Below are 17,638 nucleotides of genomic sequence, written 5' to 3'. Positions count from 1 at the left end.
GGAGGCCGAGACGGGCAGATCACGAGGTCAGGAGATCGAGACCATCCTGGCTAACATGGTGAAACCCCGTCTCTACTAAAAAATACAAAAAACTAGCCGGGCGAGGTGGCGGGCGCCTGTAGTCCCAGCTACTCGGGAGGCTGAGGCAGGAGAATGCCGTGAACCCGGGAGGCGGAGCTTGCAGTGAGCTGAGATCCGGCCACTGCACTCCAGCCTAGGTGACAGAGCGAGACTCCGTCTCAAAAAAAAAAAAAAAAGTTGAGATAGGCTTTGATTGTGAATTTTCTTCTTTCCTTCCCTTTTCTATTGCCTTCTTACCCCTTAATCAAAGGTGTGTGAAATTGAATAATTATTATAGAGAAGGAATCCAAAATCTTGACATCTCAGATACTTGGTACCAGTCACGTAAAGTAAGGCTTCAGGCTGCGTACAGCGGCTCATGCCTTTAACCCCAGCATTTTGGGAGGCCGAGGTGGCAGGCTTGCTTGAGCCCTGGAGTTCAAGACTAGCTTGGGCAACATAGCGAGACCCCATCTCTACAAATAATAAAAATAATTAGCCAGGTGCATAGGCATGCACCTGTAGTCCCAGCTACTCAGGAGGCTGAGGTGGGAGGATCCCTTGAGCTCTGGAGGTCAAGGCTGGGGTGAGTGATGATTGCACCACTGCACTTCAGCCTGGGCGACTGTGTGAGACCCTGTTTCAAATAAATGAATAGATGAATGAATGAATGAGACAGAGAGAGAAAGACTTCAAAGAAACACGTCTGCCCTTTTGGTAAAGTGGAAGAAAGTCATACTTCTGTTTGGCATGCTAATGAGTACACTTGAGACCAACTCTATGCTTAAAATCTTAGTCTAAGGAATCAAAAATTATCTTCCAGCTTTGCCTGGGTTTGTCTCTTGAAACGTATAATATTCTTACAAAGGCTTTCAAGTTCTAAACTAAAAGTGAAATTAATATAGCTTTTGGGATATACAGATTTATTTAAATTTTTTAGTGCCTTCTGTGTAAAAAAAAAATGCAACAATTGGTATTATGATAATAGTTAACATCTTCCAAGTATGACATTAGACAGTTTGCACACATTTTACACATTGTGTCATCCCACCAGAATGCAAACAGCACCCGTAACAAGAATCTATGCTTTGTATGGGTGGAGATTTTGGTCTGTTTGTCTATATTCGATTTTTTCTTTATGCCCATTAATGAGAGCAATGCCAACTGTATAATAACTACCAAGTAAATGTTTTTGGAATGAAAAGTTATTGAATCCTCCAGCAACTTTCTGTTCGTATGTTGCCAGTAGGTGATATGCTGTTAGCTGTTCATATTGTGGGACAGTGTGCGTACAGTGAAGGATGATATTCAGTTTCTGCCTTCTGTCTAGTAGATATGCACCTTATCTATATAAAAGATTAAATAATAGGGTAACAGTTGTTTCTGGATGATATGGGAGATGTGAACAAAGCTAGAAGAATTATACGTAATGGAGATACGATTGAATATATATACATCACCTGGAGGTGTGTCTGAACAGGGCAAATGCTGAATGCATGTTTATTATTGTCATTGCTACTGTAAAATCATTGTCATCATTTGTTTTTTGTTTTGTTTTGAGATGGAGTCTTCGCTTCACTGCCCGTGTTGGAGTGCAGTGGCGCGATCTCGGCTCACTGCAACATCCACCGCCTGAGTTCAACCAATTTTCCTTGCCTCATCCTCCCGAGTAGCTGGGATTACAGGTGCCTGCCACCATGCCTGGGTAATTTGTGTATTTTTGGTAGAGACGGGGTTTTACCATGTTGGCCAGGCTGGTCTCAAACTCCTGACCACAGGTGGTCCGCCTGCATTGGCCTCTCAAAGTGCTGGGATTACAGGCGTGAGCCACCGTGCCTGGCCTATCATTTTGTTTTATTTGACATTTAATAATTATACATATTTATGGGATACCTAGTGATGTTTTCCTACATGTAATATATAGTGAGCCAGTCAGGATAATTAGCATGTTCATCATCTCAAACATTTCTCATTTCTTTGTGTTGGGAACATTCTATATCCTCCGTCTAGCTACTTAAGTCTAAGTAGCGAGACTTAGTTATTGTTAACTGTAGTCATCCTACACTGGTGAATAGAACACTCACACTTTGTAATCCCAGCACTTTGGGAGGCCGAGACGGGTGGATCACGAGGTCAGGAGATCGAGACCATCCTGGCTAACACGGTGAAACCCTGTCTCTACTAAAAAATACAAAAAAAAAACTAGCCGGGCGAGGTGGTGGGCGCCTGTAGTCCCAGCTACTCGGGAGGCTGAGGCAGGAGAATGGCGTAAACCCGGGAGGCGGAGCTTGCAGTGAGCTGAGGTCCAGCCACTGCACTCCAGCCCGGGCAACAGAGCGAGACTCCGCCTCAAAAAAAAAAAAAAGAACACTCACACTTATTCCTTCTGTCCAACTATAATTGCGTGTCCCTTAACAAATCTCTTGCTCTCCCCCTTCTCCCTACTCTCCCCAGTTTCTGGTGTGCTCTGTTACACTTTTTACTTCTATGAGATCAACTTCTTTTTAGCTTCTGCGTATGAGTAAGAACATGCAGTGTTTAGCTTTCTGTGCCTATTTTACTTAAGATAATATCCTTAAGTTCCATCCATGTTGCTGTGAATGACAGGATTTCATTCTTTTTCATGGCTAAATAGTATTCTGTTGTGTGTATATACCACACTTTCTTTTTTTTTTTTTGAGACAGAGTCTCGCTCTGTCACCCAGGCTGGAGTGCAGTGGCCGAATCTCAGCTCACTGCAAGCTCCGCCTCCCGGGTTTACGCCATTCTCCTGCCTCAGCCTCCCGAGTAGCTGGGACTACAGGCGCCCGCCACCACACCCAGCTAGTTTTTTGTATTTTTTTATTTTTTAGTAGAGACGGGGTTTCACCGTGTTAGCCAGGATGGTCTTGATCTCCTGACCTCGTGATCCACCCCTCTCGGCCTCCCAAAGTGCTGGGATTACAGGCGTGAGCCACCGCGCCCGGCCTACCACACTGTCTTTATCCATTCATCTATTGTTGGATAGTTCGATTCCATATTTTGCCTACTGTGAATAGTGCTGCAGTAAACATGTTGGTGTGGATATCTCTTCAAAATATTGATTTTCTTTCCTTTGGATAAGTGCCCAGTAGGGGGATTGCTGGATCATATGGTAGTTCTAGTTATAGTTTTTTGGGGAACCACCATACTGTTCTCCATAGTGGCTTTGCTAGTTTACATTTCCACCAACTGTGTCTAAGAGTTCCTGTCTCTCAGTCTCCTCACAAGCATTTGTTGTTTTGTGTTTTTGATGATAGACATTCTAAGTGGAATGAGATGATACCTCATTGTGATTTTGATTTGCAGTTCCCTGACAATTAGTAATGCTGAGCAATTTTTATATATTTGTTGGTGCATTTGTATGTCATCTTTTGAGAAACATCTTGTCAGATCATTTGTCCGTCTTTCTTTCACATATTTTGTGTATTTATTTTTTTTGAAATAGAGTCTCACTTTGTTGTCCAGGCTCAAGTAACCCACCTACCTCCGCCTGAGTAGCTGGGACTATAGGTGCATGTCACCATGCCTAGCTCACTTGCCCATTTTTCAATCTATTATTGTTATGATTTTTGCCATTGAGGTATTTTGAGTTCCTTATATATTTTGCATATTAATCCCCTGTTAGATAAACAGTTTGCAAATATTTTCTCCTGTAGATTGTATTTTCACTCTATTGACTGTTTCCTTTGCTGTGCAGAAGCTTTTTAGCTTGATATAATCTCATTCGTTTCTTTTCGCTTTTGTTGCCTGTGCTTGTGAGGTCTTATTCATAAGATCTTTTCCCAGATGAACGTCCTGAAGTGTTTTCCTTGTTTTTGCCTGGTACTTTTGTGGTTTTGGGTTTTACGTTTAGGTCTTTGGTTCATTTTGAGTTGATTTTTGCATAGGGTGATGGATGGGTGTCTAGGTTCATTCTTATGCATGTACATATTCAGTTTCCCAGCACCATTTATTGAAGAGACTGTCTTCCCCAATGAGTGTTCTTGGCACCTCTGTCAAAAATCAGGAGACTTGGCTTGGCTGTGTTCACACCTGTAATCCCAGCATTTTGGGAGGCTGAGGTGGGCAGATTGGAGTTTGAGGCCAGCCTGGGCAACATGGTGAAACCTCATCTCTACAAAAATTATCTGAGTGTGGTGGCATGTGCCTGTAATCCCAACCACTCAGGAGGCTGAGGTGGGAGGCTCACTTGAGCTTGAGAGGCGCAGGTTGCAGTGAATCAAGATTGTGTCACTGCACTCCAGCTGGGTTACAGAGTGAGACTCTGCCTCGAAAAGAAAAAAAAAATCAGTTGGCTCTAGATACATGGATTAATTTCTGGGTTCTGTATTCTGTTCCATTGGTCTGTGTGTTTGTTTTTATGTCAGTACCATAAAAACAGCATTGTAGTACATTACTACAGCTTTGTAATATATTTTGAAGTCTGGTAGTGTGATGCCTCCAGCTTTGTTCTTTTTTGCTTAGGATCGCTTTGGCTCTTCAGGGTCTTTTGTGGTTCCATGCATATTTTTAAGGTTTTTTTTTTCTATTGCTGTGAAGAATGTTATTGATATTTTGATAGAGATTGCATTGAATCTGTAGCTTGCATTGGGTAGTATAGTCATTTTAACAATATTAGTTTTTCCAATTCATGAGCATGAAATAACTTTCCCTTTGTCTGTATCCTCTTCAATTTCTTTCATCAGTGTTTTGTAGTTTTTCTTTTAGAGATCTTTCACCTCCTTGGTTAAATTTATTCCTAGGTAATTTTGGGGGGGATTGCTATTGTAAATGAGATTGTCTTTTTTATTTCTTTTTCAACTAGTTCATTATTTATAGAAACACCACTTTTGTATTTTCGTGTGTTGATTTTGTATCCTGCAACTTTACTGAATTTATCAGTTCTAAGAGGTTTTTTTTTTTTTATCTTTAGGGATTTCTATCTATAAAATTATGTTTTCAGCAAATAGTGGCAACTTCACTCAGTGTTTTGTAGTTTTTCTTTTAGAGATCTTTCACCTCCTTGGTTAAATTTATTCCTAGGTAATTTTGGGGGGGATTGCTATTGTAAATGAGATTGTCTTTTTTATTTCTTTTTCAACTAGTTCATTATTTATAGAAACACCACTTTCGTATTTTCGTGTGTTGATTTTGTATCCTGCAACTTTACTGAATTTATCAGTTCTAAGAGGTTTTTTTTTTTTTGATAGTTTTTAGGCTTTTCTCTCATAGATCATGTTTTCCGCAAACAGAAACAATTTGATTTTCTCCTTTCCAATTTGAATGCCATTTATTACTTTCTCTTGTCTGATTACCATGGCTAAGACTTCCAGTACTGTGTTGAGTAAGAGTGATGAGAGTGGGCATCCTTGTCTTCTAGTTCTCAGAGGGAAAGCTTTCACCTTTTCTATATGATATTAGCTGTGGGTTTGTCATATATGGCCTTTATTGTGTTGAGGTACTTTCCTTCGATACTTAATTTATTGAGAGTTTTTAATTGAGATGTTGAATTTTATCAAATATTTTTTCTGCATCTATTGAGATTATCATATGGGTTTTGTCCTTTATAGTTGATGCGATGTATCACATTTATTGATTGGTGGATGTTGACCCATCCTTGCATTCCTGGGATAAATTCCACTTGATCATAGTATATGATCTTTGTGATGTATTGTTGGATTTGATTTGCTAGCATTCTGTTGAGGATTTTTTGTGTGTATATTCATCAGGGATATTGTCCTGTACTTTTCTTTTTCTGTTGTATTCTCATCTGCTTTTGATATCAGGGTTATTCTAGCCTCTTAGAACGAATTAGGTAGAATACCCTCCCCTTTGATTTTTTGGAATAGTTTGAGAAGAATTGGTATGCATTTTTCTTTAAAGGTTTGGTAGAATTCAGTATGAAAGCCATTTAGTCCTGGACTTTTCTTTGTTGGCAGATTTTATATTATTGATTCAAACTCCTTACTTGTTATTGGTCTGTTCAGGTTTTAAAAAAACATGTCTTCTTGGTTCAGTCTTGGTAGGTTGTATGTGTCCAGAAATTTATCCATTTCCTCTAGGTTTTTGAATTTATTGGTGTAGAGTTGTTCGTAGTATCCTGTAATGATTCTTTGTATTTCTGTGGCATCCATTGTGATGTCTCCTTTGTCTTGTCTGATTTTATTTGTTTGAGTCGTATCTCTTTTTTCTTAGTCTAGCTAATGGTTTCTCAATTTTATCTTTACACAAAACCAACTTTTATTTTGTCGGTTTTTTAAATACATTTTTTATTTCAATGTCATTTATTTCTCCTCTGATCTTTATTATGTCTTTCCTTTACTAATTTTGGGTTTGGTTTATTCTTGCTTTCCTAGTTTCCTTGAGATACATTGTTAGGTTATTTGAAATCTTGCTGGTTTTTTATTGTAGGCCTTTATTGTTATACAGTTGCCTCATAGTACTACTTTTGCTGTGTCCCATAGGTTGCGGTATGTTGTGCCTCTATTTTCATTTACTTTAAGGAATTTTAACATTCCAATCTTAATTTTGTCCTTCACTCATTGGCTGTTCAAGAGTATGTTGTTTAATTTCCATGTATTTGTATCATTTTGCATGCTCCTCATGTTATTGATATTTTCCACTGTGGTTAAATAAGATACTTAGTATGATTTCAATTTCAAAGTCTAAAAAAATTTTTGAGACTTGTTTTGTGTCCTAATATATGGTCAGTCCTGGTGAATGTTCTATGTGCTGTCAGCAAGAATGTATTTTCTGTAGCTGTTGCGTGAAATGTTCTGTAAATGTCTGTTAGGTCTGTTTGTTCTGTGGTGTAGTCTGTCTGAGTAATCTGTCCAGTGCTGAGAGCGAGATGTTAGAATCCCCAGCTATTACACTATTTGAGTCTCTCTCTCCTTTTAGAGCTAATAATGTTTGCTTTATATATCTGAGTGCTCTGGTATTGAATGTGTATGTATTTACAGTTGTTATATTCTCTTATTGAATTGATCCCCTTATTATTATGTAATGTCCTTCTTTGTCTAATTTCACAACTTTTGACTTGAAGTCTGTTTTGTCTGATATAAGTACAGCTACTCTTGCTTACTTTTGGTTTTCGTTTGCATAGAATATCTTTTTCCATACCTTTGCTTTCATTCAGTCTATATGTGTCTATAGGTCAGGTGAGTTTCTTTTAGGCAGCATGTAGTTGAGTCTAGTCTTTTTGTTGTTGTTGTTGTTGTTTTTTAATCTAGTTATCCAGTCTGTGTCTTTTAATGAGGTATTTAATTCACCTTACATTCAAGGTTATTATTAATAGGTGAGGACTTATCTTGTCATTTTATTGATTTCTGGTTGTTTTGTATATCCTTTGTTCCTTACTTCGTCTTATTGTTTATTTTTGTGGTTGGGTAGTGTTCTGAAGTGAAAAGGCTTGATTTCTTTCTTTCTTTCTGGTTTTCCTTTGTATTTTGGCTCCACCCATGAGTTTTATAGTGTCACATGGTTTTATAATGGCTGTTATGTTCTTTTCACTTCCAGGTATAATACTCCCTTGAGCATTTCTTGTAAGACTGGTCTAGTGGTGATGGATTACCTTTGTTTTTGCTTGTCTGTGAAAGATTTTATTTCTCTTTCATTTCTGGAAGATATCTTTGCTACATATAATAATCTTGGTTGGCAGATTTTTTTTTTTCTTTTAGTACTTTGAACATAAAATCCTATTCTCTCTTGATTGGTAAGATTTCTGCTGAGAAATCTGCTATTTGTCTAATGGGAATTCCCTCATAGGTGATTTGATGCTTTTCTCTTGCTGTTTTTGTTGTTGTTGTTTGTTTGTTTTTGAGATGGAGTCTTGCTCTGTTGCCCAGGCTGGATTGCAGTGGCGTGGTCTCGGCTCACTGCAACTTCCGCCTCCTGGGTTTAAGTGATTCTCCTGCCTCAGCCTCCCGAGTAGCAGAGATTACAGGCACCTGCTACCACACTGAGCTAATTTTTTGTATTTTTAGTAGAGACAGAGTTTCACCATGTTGGCCAGGCTGGTCTTGAACTCCTGACGTCGTGATCTGCCTGCCTTGGTCTCCCAAAGTACTGGGATTACAGGCATGAGCCACTGCACCCAGTCCTTCTCTTGCTGTTTTTAGAATTCTTTGTCTTTGACTTTTGATAATTTGACTCTAATGTGCCTAAGAGGGGTCCTGTTTGAATGGAATCTATTTGGGATTCTTTGGCTTCCTGGATCTGGAAGCTTCCAAGACTTAGGAAGTTTTCAGCTACTATTTCATTCAATGTTTTCTGTACATTTCCCCTCCTTTTCTCTTTCTGGAATACCTACAATGTGAATGTTTGTTCACTTAATGGTGTCCCCTGAATTATGTAGGCTTTCTTCATTCCATTTTACGTTTTTCTTTTTCCATTTTTCTGTGTTATTTTACAAGATCTGTCTTCAAGTTCAAAAATTCAGCCACGCATGGTGGCTCACACCTGTAATCCTAGCACTTTGGGAGGCCAAGGCGGGCAGATCACTTGAGGTTAGGAGTTTGATACCAACCTGGCTAACATGCTGAAACCCCATCTCTACCAAAAAATACAAAAATTAGCTGGATGTGATGGCACACCCCTGTAGTCCCAGCTACTCAGGAGGGCTGAGGGCAGAGAATCATTTGAACCCCGGAGGTGGAGGTTGCAGTGAGCTGAGATAATGCCACTGTACTCCAGCCTGGGTGACAGTGAGAACCTGTCTCCAAATAAATAAATAAGTAAATAAATAAAATTCTGCTTGGTCTGTTCTTTTGGTAAAGCTCTAGCTTGTATTTATTTGTTTATTCATTGAATTATTCTACTCTAGGATACCTGTTTTGTTCTTTTTTATGGTATATTTCTTGTTGAATTTCTTGTTCAAGTAATGAATTGTTTTCCTGATTTCATCAAATTGTCTAGCTCTATTATCTTGTATCTCACTGTAAAAATAAAAAAAAAATATTATTTTGATTTCTTTTTCTGTCATTTTGTATATTTCTCTATCATTGGGGTCTATTACACAGGAATTATTGTATTCCTTTGGAGGTTTCATGTTTCTTTGCTTTTTCATGTTTGATGTATCCCTATGTTGATTTCTATGCATCTGGTGGAATAGTTGCTTCTTCCAACTTTATGCAGTAGGTTTTGCAGGGAAAGAAATATTCATATGAATGGATCTTGGGGTGTTGGTTTAGTGGGATGCGTTGATTTTGGTTCCAGGTGGGCATAGTAGTGTAGTTTTTGTGTAGTTTCTTCAACTGTAATCCATGCTAGTGATGTTTGTGAGTGTCTCAGTGGCCTCAGCTGAGAGGCTTTGTGGTGGTGGTGACATGATTTTGCCAGGGATGTGCTCACTGGACTATTTGTCAGGTCAGCGATGCATTCATTCACATGGTGGGTTGTCTAACTTGGGGTCTCACTTGCTGGGGTTGGGGTTGGTGCCCTTACTCTGGCTGAGGGCACAGTTGCTTGGTTGCTTGGCCAGTCTGGGAGTATGCCTGCCAGAGGTGGCCTGTTGGGCTGTTTCTCAAGTTCAGGACATGAGCACACTGCTGCTCAGCTCTCCTGGGGGGAATGCTGACTGCGGACAGCCCACAGGGCTGACTATTTCTCAGGCATGAGAGGTGGGCATAAGGCTGCTTGATAGTCCTCTGGGCATGTCTGCCGGGAGTGGCCTGAGGAGTTGCTTCTCAGACCTGGGATGTGAACACAGGGCTGCTCAGCTGGCCTAGGGGAGTTGCTGCAGGGGGTGACCCATGGGCTGTTTTTCAGGCCTGGGATGTGGACATAGGGCAGCTTGGCTGACCTGGGGGTATGTCTGCCAGAGGCATCCTGCAGGGTTGTTTCTCAGGCCCTGATTGAGGTGTGGAACCGTTCGGCGGGCTGGGGGCATGTCTGTAGGGGGCTGCACTGCCCGACTGTTTCACAGATCCTGGATGCAGGAGTGTAGTCACTCTGCTAGTCTGTCAGTTGCTCAGGGCCTTCTGCTTGCAGGAGGGTATACAGCAGTTTGGTTGGGGCTCGAGAGTGGATTTGCCCTGGGTGGGACTCTTACTGTGGCTGAAAGCGAGGATGGTGGTTTTCCTTCAGTGCAGGACCAGAGTCACAGCCATTCCTGGGGCCTGGGGTGTGGAGTTCAGCCACCTGTGTAGGTTTAGTGGCATGAAGATGGAGTCTCAGTGCTGGAAAGGTGCAGTGGCTACTGGCCCCAAGAGGAGGGCACACTCCAGAGGGAGCTGTGGTCTGAAGATGGCGCCATGCTGTAGTAACTTGGCTCGTGAGGTGGGTGGGGAGTGGGGTGTACTCCTAATCTGGGGCAGTGCAACTGTACGAATTCCCAGTAGCTCTCCAAACTGGGCTCAGAACTTGCAAGGACTGGGGGATCCTCCTGTAGTAAGGACTGTAGGTGTTTGCCATGGCAGTGGGGGCAGGTGGGAATCTCCTGCTTACCTTTTCCTCACAGGGAGAAGGCCCTCATACGTCTAGGCCTACCCAATCCTGGTGGAAGAGATGGGGCCACAGAGGCTGGGGGCCTTCATGCTGCCCTTCTAGACTTTCAGTCACCACAGGGGCCTCTCCACTTCCCCACTGCAGTCCAGTGCTTTCCCACACTGAAGTCAAATCTTAGCTGTTTATTCATTGCCTTTGTCCTTCCGTAAGGAAGTGGGGGGCAGGTGAGCACCAGGTACCTCTCATCAGCCATCTTGCTGATGTCCCACCCACCATTTGTTCTGTGATTTTTTTTTTTTTTTTTTTTTTTTTTTTTTTTTTTGAGACGGAGTCTTGCTCTGCCGCCCAGGCTGGAGTGCAGTGGCCGGATCTCAGCTCACTGCAAGCTCCCACTCCCGGGTTCACGCCATTCTCCTGCCTCAGCCTCCCGAGTAGCTGGGACTACAGGCGCCCGCCACGTCGCCCGGCTAGTTTTTTGTATTTTTAGTAGAGACGGGGTTTCGCCATGTTAGCCAGGATGGTCTCGATCTCCTGACCTCATGATCTGCCCGTCTCGGCCTCCCAAAGTGCTGGGATTACAGGCTTGAGCCACCACGCCCGGCCCTGTTCTGTGATTTTTCATGAATCTGACGAGAGCTCTAAAGTGAATGTTCATCTCTTCGTTGAAGTGGTCAGAAGGTGGTGTCCTGGACAAGATGATCTTCTCAGCTTGGACAGAATGTGGACAGGCAGGGAGAGGAGAGGAGCTACTTGAGAGGAGGAGAATCCTGAAAACATGGGGACTGAGGTGGAAATCATGTGTTTCCTGATCCTTAGATAGGGAGACCAACTGGTCTGGTGCAGAAAGGGCACATGGATTATTAGAGGGAGTAAGGTTAAGATTGACAAATCAGAATGTGTTTATTCTGTTATGAATGCTACATTAAAGTCACAAAATTGGTATTGAAACCCTGCATGTGTCTGTGAGCAACCAAATACTCCTTTTTTTTTTTTTTGAGACAGAGTCTTGCTCTGCTACCCAGGCTACAGTGCAGTGGCGCTATATTGGCTCACTACAACCTCTGCCTCCCAGTTCAAGCAGTTCTCCTGCCTCAGCCACCCAAGTAGCTGGGATTACAGACGCCCGCCGCCAAGCCTGGCTAATTTTTTTTTGTGTTTATTAGAGACAGGGTTTCATCATGTTGGCCAGGGTGGTCTGGAACTCCTGACTTCAGGTGATCTGCCCGCCTCGGCCTCCCAGATTGCTGGGATTACAGGCATGAGCCACTACGCCTGGCTCCAAATACCCTTTAATGGGAAATTATATGGTCTCTTTTTTTTAAAAAAAAAAACAACAATAACATTGTAATCTGTAGTCGCAACATTGTATCTGCTTGAGAAATAATATTTGTACCTTTGGGGTCACATAGCCTCTGAGACAAACTTTGTGCTAATAAAAAGGCTACTGTTCAGCCTTCTGTTTTTGAAATTTAAGAACGTCATTTATTACCAACTTGTCTTAGGATTATTAACTCAAACATTTCTTAGAGGATTAGTACAAATATTATGTTCTCTCATCATCTCTATAACAGGCTGTAATTCTGAGGACCAACCTTGTGCCTTATTCATCCCTGTATCTCTTCCAGCACTGAATACAGTTCCTGGCATAAACTCAGGATGCAATAAATTGTGTTTGAATTGAATTTTCAAAGCATTCAAGGCTGGCCACCTCTGCACTTGGTGGGAGTAATTTGCATTTGAGCTGCATGTTTTGAGATATATCAATATCATTTAATATTGTTCTTCAGGTCCAGCCTGATGAGTGAAGAGGCTAAGCGAGGAGCACCCAACCCTTGGCTCTTTGAGGAGCCAGAGGAGACCAGAGGCTTGGGTTTTGATGAAATCCGGCAACAGCAGCAGAAAATTATCCAAGGTACCAAATACCCTGAGGAGTGTGGGCTCAGAAACCTTGCCAGAATTTTTGTTTGTTTGTTTGTTTTTGAGATAGAATCTTGCTCTGTCACCCAGGCTGGAGTGCAGTGGCGTGACCTTGGCTTACTGCAACCTCCACCTCTTGGGTTCAAATGATTCTCCTGCCTCAGTCTTCCGAGAGGCTGGGACTACAGGCGCGTGCCACCATGCCTGGCTAATTTTTTGTATTTTTTAGTCAAGACAGGGTTTCACCCTGTTAGCCAGGATGGTCTTGATCTCCTGACCTCATGATCCTCCCACCTTGGCCTCCCAAAGTGCTGGGATTACAGGCATGAGCCACCACGCCTGACCACCAGATTTTTTACTGGAGCCTTGATTGTTCCTCATTCCCATTGAAAACGAGTGAAAACTGCTGGTCTTTTTAAGCTTTTGGCGTGTGCCTCAGGATACCTGAGGAATAGACAATTGCTGTCATTCATCTCGGTGGCTCATGGAAGTGGTGATTTTCCATTGGGCAAGAGCAGAGACAGCAAATCTGAGTTGAAGTCTGAGTGAATTTGATGCCTATACTCTGTGCTTTAGCTTCACGACTGGGAATTAGTCTCCAAACACAAGACTCCATTTTGTTGTTGTTATAAAATATGTCAATTTGGCTTTTCTTTTTTATCTTTTGCCCTGTGGCTTTTTTACTTTTTTTTTTTTTTAACTTATGTTTGTAAAATCTCAGAAGTAATGCATGATTGTTATACAAAGTATAAACAATATAGGAATGTATAAGATGAAAGCCCTCCATATTGGTTCTCCAATCTCGAACTAGAAACAGATTAATATGTATTTCCTTAGACGTTTTGTATATATTCACATACATATATTCAATATAAATATACTTACTTCACATAAATGGAATCATGAGATATTTAGCTCTCTCCATATATATATATATAATTCTACACCTTTTTAAAACTTAGTATGTGTCGGCTGGGTGTGGTGGCTCACGCCTGCAATCCCAGCACTTCGGGAGGCCAAGGCAGGTGGATGACCTGAGATCAGGAGTTAGAGACCAGCCTGGCCAATATGGTGACACCTCGTCTCTACTAAAAATAAAAAAATTAGCCAGGTGTGGTGGCACGCACCTGTAAACCCAGCTATTCGGAAGGCTGAGGCAGGAGAATCACTTGAACCCAGGAGGCAGAGGTTGTAGTGAGCTGATACAGCGTGTCACTGCATTCCAGCCTGGATGACACAGTGAGACTCCATTTCAAAGAAAAAAAAAAAACTTAGTGTTACGGACTTTTTAAAATGTCAGTATGTACAGATACATTATTCTTTCTAATTCTGCTTTTTTTTTTTTTCCGGAGACAGAGTCTTACTCTGTCGCCCAGGCTGGAGTGCAGTAGTGCGATCTCGGCTCACTGCAAGCTCCGCCTCCCGGGTTCACGCCATTCTCCTGCCTCAGCCTCCCGAGTAGCTGGGACCACAGGCGCCGCCACGTTGCCCAGCTAATTTTTTGTATTTTTTTTTTTCGTGCTAGCCAGGATGGTCTCAATCTCCTGACCTCGTGATCCACCTGTCTCCGCCTCCCAAAGTGCTGGGATTACAGGCTTGAGCCACCACACCTGGCCAATTCTGCTTTTTAAAATCAGCTTTATTGCCAGGCCTGGTGGCACACACCTGTACTCCTGTCACTTTGGGAAGCCAAGGCGACAGGATGGCTGGAGTGTAGGAGTTTGACACTAGCCTAGGCAACATAGTAAAATCCTGTCTTTAAAAAAATTAACAAATAAAAAGAAAGAGGAAGGAGGAGGAGGAGAAAATAAACCTAAAATCAGCTTTATTGAGATATAGTTGACATGATCATTAATGGCCCATGTTTGAAGTATATGATTTGATAAGCTTTGACATGCGTATATGCCTGTGAAACCATCACTACAATAAAAATAATGAACCTAATTGTTACTCCCAAAAGTTCTTCATGCCTCTTTATAATTCTTCCTATTGTTCCTCCCCGCCATGCCCAGACAACTGCTGAACTGCTTTCTGTCACTATAAATTAGTTTTTATTTTCTATAATTTTGTATAAATAGAACTATACAGTATGTATCTTTTGGGGAAGAAGGGGCTCTGGCTTCTTTGTCTAAGCATAATTATTTTAAGGTTCATTGAACTGGTTATGTGTATCCGTATTTCACTGTTTTTTTTTTTTTTTTTTTGAGACACAGTCTGGCTTTGTTGCCTAGGCTGTAGTGCAGTGGTACGATCTTGGCTCACCACAACCTCCACCTCCTGGGTTCAAGCAATTCTCCTGCCTCAGCTTCCCGAGTGGCTGGGATTACAGGCGCCCGCCATCATGCCCAGTTAATTTTTTTGGTATTTTTAGTAGAGATGGGGTTTCACCATGTTGGCCAGGCTGGTCTTGAACTCCTGACCTCAAGCGATCCACCCAACTCAGCCTCCCAAAGTGCTGGGATTATAGGCGTGAGCCACCACACCTGGCCTGTGTTTCACTCTTACATTGTAGATTTGTATTCCATTGTATGGATTTACCTCAATCTGTGTATCCATTCACCTGTTGATTAATATTTGGGTGGTTTTCAGTTTTTGGCTGTTACAAAGAAAGCTGCTATTTGCATTCATGTATAAGGCACTCAGCTCGAGAATCAAAGTGGCCCCTGTGCAGGTCTGCAGAGTGCTCTCTCTGCAGTCCTCTCTGGTCCTGTGCCCTCCATCCTCTAACCACCATGGCCTCTTTGGACTTTTCTCAACTCAAGGAAAATGCTGGGCTTCACCTGCGTTCTCCCATGCCCACACCATGGCTGGGGAACTCTTGTGAGGCAGTAATCTGGGGCAGTCTTAGAACTCACCTCATTTGTTTCCCGTCTCTCAGAGATCACCGCCCTTCATTTCCTCATGTCCATGTCTTAAAACTGTTGTTTTGTATATTTACCCTATTTCGTTTTGTTTTTCCATTCGTTGCAGGCCAGAAGGAAGTCTGGCGCCTGTCAGTCCCTCTTGGGCAGACGCAGAAATCTAATTCTATTTTGAGTTCCTTTTTCACAGTGAAATTATCCAGTCAGTGAAACACTGTGACTCTCTCACATCTTCAGTTTTACATACTTCACCCATTACCATATTTGAAGGAAAGTGAAAAAGTGAAAAGCAACACAGCTTTACATGTAGCACAACCATTCACTCTTCAGGATTCACAGTTCCTGAATGGAGCACCTTATAGCTGATACTCATGCATTTTCTGGCATTGTTGCATTTTGCCAAGAAAAGCTGTTTTCAGTTGGGAAGAGGATGCTTGTCCCGGAGAAGGTGCTACTTTCCGGGGTTGCTTTAGGTCGGTGTGAGAGGATGCTCCTCAAAGTGTTTGTCACAGTCTCCAGAACAGAGCTTCCTTATGAAGATCCTCACCCTTGGGAAGCCTGCTGGTCGGTGGGGTGTGGGTGGAGTTTAGGGGGAGTGGCAACGCACGTTGCAGGTCAGTTTCTCTCCACTGATCTTACCTTTGTGTTTTGAAATGCTATATTCCGGCTGGGCGTGGTGGCTCACACCAGCACTTGGGGAGGCTGAGGCAAGCGGATCACAAGGTCAAGAGATTGAGACCATCCTGGCCAACGTGGTGAAACCCCATCTCTACTAAAAATACAAAAATTTAGGCCGGGCGCGGTGGCTCAAGCCTGTAATCCCAGCACTTTGGGAGGCTGAGACGGGTGGATCACGAGGTCAGGAGATCGAGACCATCCTGGCTAATACGGTGAAACCCCGTCTCTACTAAAAAAGAAAAAATACAAAAAACTAGCTGGGCGAGGTGGCGGGCGCCTGTGGTCCCAGCTACTCGGGAGGCTGAGGCAGGAGAATGGCGTAAACGCGGGAGGCGGAGGTTGCAGTGAGCTGAGATCCGGCCACTGCACTCCAGCCTGGGCGAGAGAGCGAGACTCGGTCTCAAAAACAAACAAACAAACAAAAATTAGCTGGGCGTGGTGGCAGGCACCTGTAGTCCCAGCTACTCGGGAGGCTGAGGCAGGGAGAATGGCTTGAACTTGGGAGGTGGAGCTTGCAGTGAGCTGAGATCATGCCACTGCACTCCAGCCTGGCGACAGGGCAAGACTGTTTTGAGGGGAAAAAAAAAAGAAAGAAAAAAAAGAAATGCCATATTCTTCTTTGCTAGCGAGTTTTCAAGGACAAATACAAAAACAGAAGTAATCTTCACACAGAACCCTGATTAGCCTTTTCTCTGCCTCAAGAATCTTGACGATGTGCTGAGGTTGCTATGGCTTTGTTTGCGTCATTGCCAGGTCCTGCATTAAATGAAAATAAAGAGCCATAAAAGGTCATTTCTAACTTCCTTTAGCCCGTGGAATCCCTTAGCCATTCTGCACTCTAGCTGACCCTTAGAAACTTTGAACATCATCCCAAAATAACAGTTTACTGGTAGAACATAGTCCGAAGGGCAGGGAATGTCTTCCTTGCCTAACCTAGAAGCGAGGCCTCATCATCACAAATTAGCCTATTTGGCTTCTGTGCCCCTTAAGCTGTAGTTTGAAGCGTGAAATGGGCATTAGGCAGAAGATGGATGGGTGATGACAATCACTTAATTGCCTGAAGGATCCCTGAGATAGAAGAAACAAAGGTACTTGTTTCTTGTTTCGAAATGTTTTGGTTATTGTAGACCCTTGTCCCTGAGTCGGATGGATCGCGGACCTTGGGGAAGTATGAAGTGTCCTTCCGCCTTTACCCAGGAGGTCTCTGTTGATGGGGTTTCTTCATCAGCTTCATCTAGTCTTATGGTTTTCCTATACATGTTCTTTCCAGACTCTAGCAGGAAATTGTACCATCATTCTAGATGTCTGCATTCTTAGGTCTCTCGGTGTTCGCGTGTGAAATAGGGCTGTGTAAGGTGCTAGGGCTAGTCAGACTCCATTTCACACCGGGGAATCTTAGTAGCTAACCTTTGAACCCTTGCAGTCACAGCTTCACTGATAACTCTCTTTGAAGATACGCTTTCTTGTAGCTGTCACCGAGACTAAGAAGGATTCCTTTCCTAAAATCTTAAAACAAAAATAAAAACATCTGTTCTTAAACTTGCTCTGAGTCTTCTAACATAGTGATTAACTTTTTTTTTTTTTATTTTGAGACAGAGTCTTGCTCTGTCGCCCAGGCTGGAGTGCAGTGGCGTGATCTCCACTCACTGCAAGCTCCGCCTCCCGGGTTCAGGCCA

At 42.6% G+C, this 17,638-nt stretch overlaps 1 protein-coding gene across 1 annotated transcript in view; it reads left to right on the top strand.

Moving 5' to 3' along the window:
* Nucleotides 1-17,638, top strand: part of STX8 (syntaxin 8) — a 348,959-nt gene that overhangs the window by 55,719 nt on the left and 275,602 nt on the right. The window contains exon 5 of the mRNA XM_011958612.1: nt 12,294-12,418. Within this exon, the coding sequence (XP_011814002.1) occupies nt 12,294-12,418 (125 nt within the window). The remainder of the gene's footprint in view (nt 1-12,293; nt 12,419-17,638) is intronic.

This window comes from Colobus angolensis, unplaced genomic scaffold, assembly GCF_000951035.1.
Source record: "Colobus angolensis palliatus isolate OR3802 unplaced genomic scaffold, Cang.pa_1.0 Scaffold47, whole genome shotgun sequence".
NCBI classification, from domain to species: Eukaryota; Metazoa; Chordata; class Mammalia; order Primates; family Cercopithecidae; genus Colobus; species Colobus angolensis.
The sequence above is the reverse complement of the archived record's forward strand: the minus strand, read 5'-3'. Positions and strand labels throughout refer to the sequence as shown.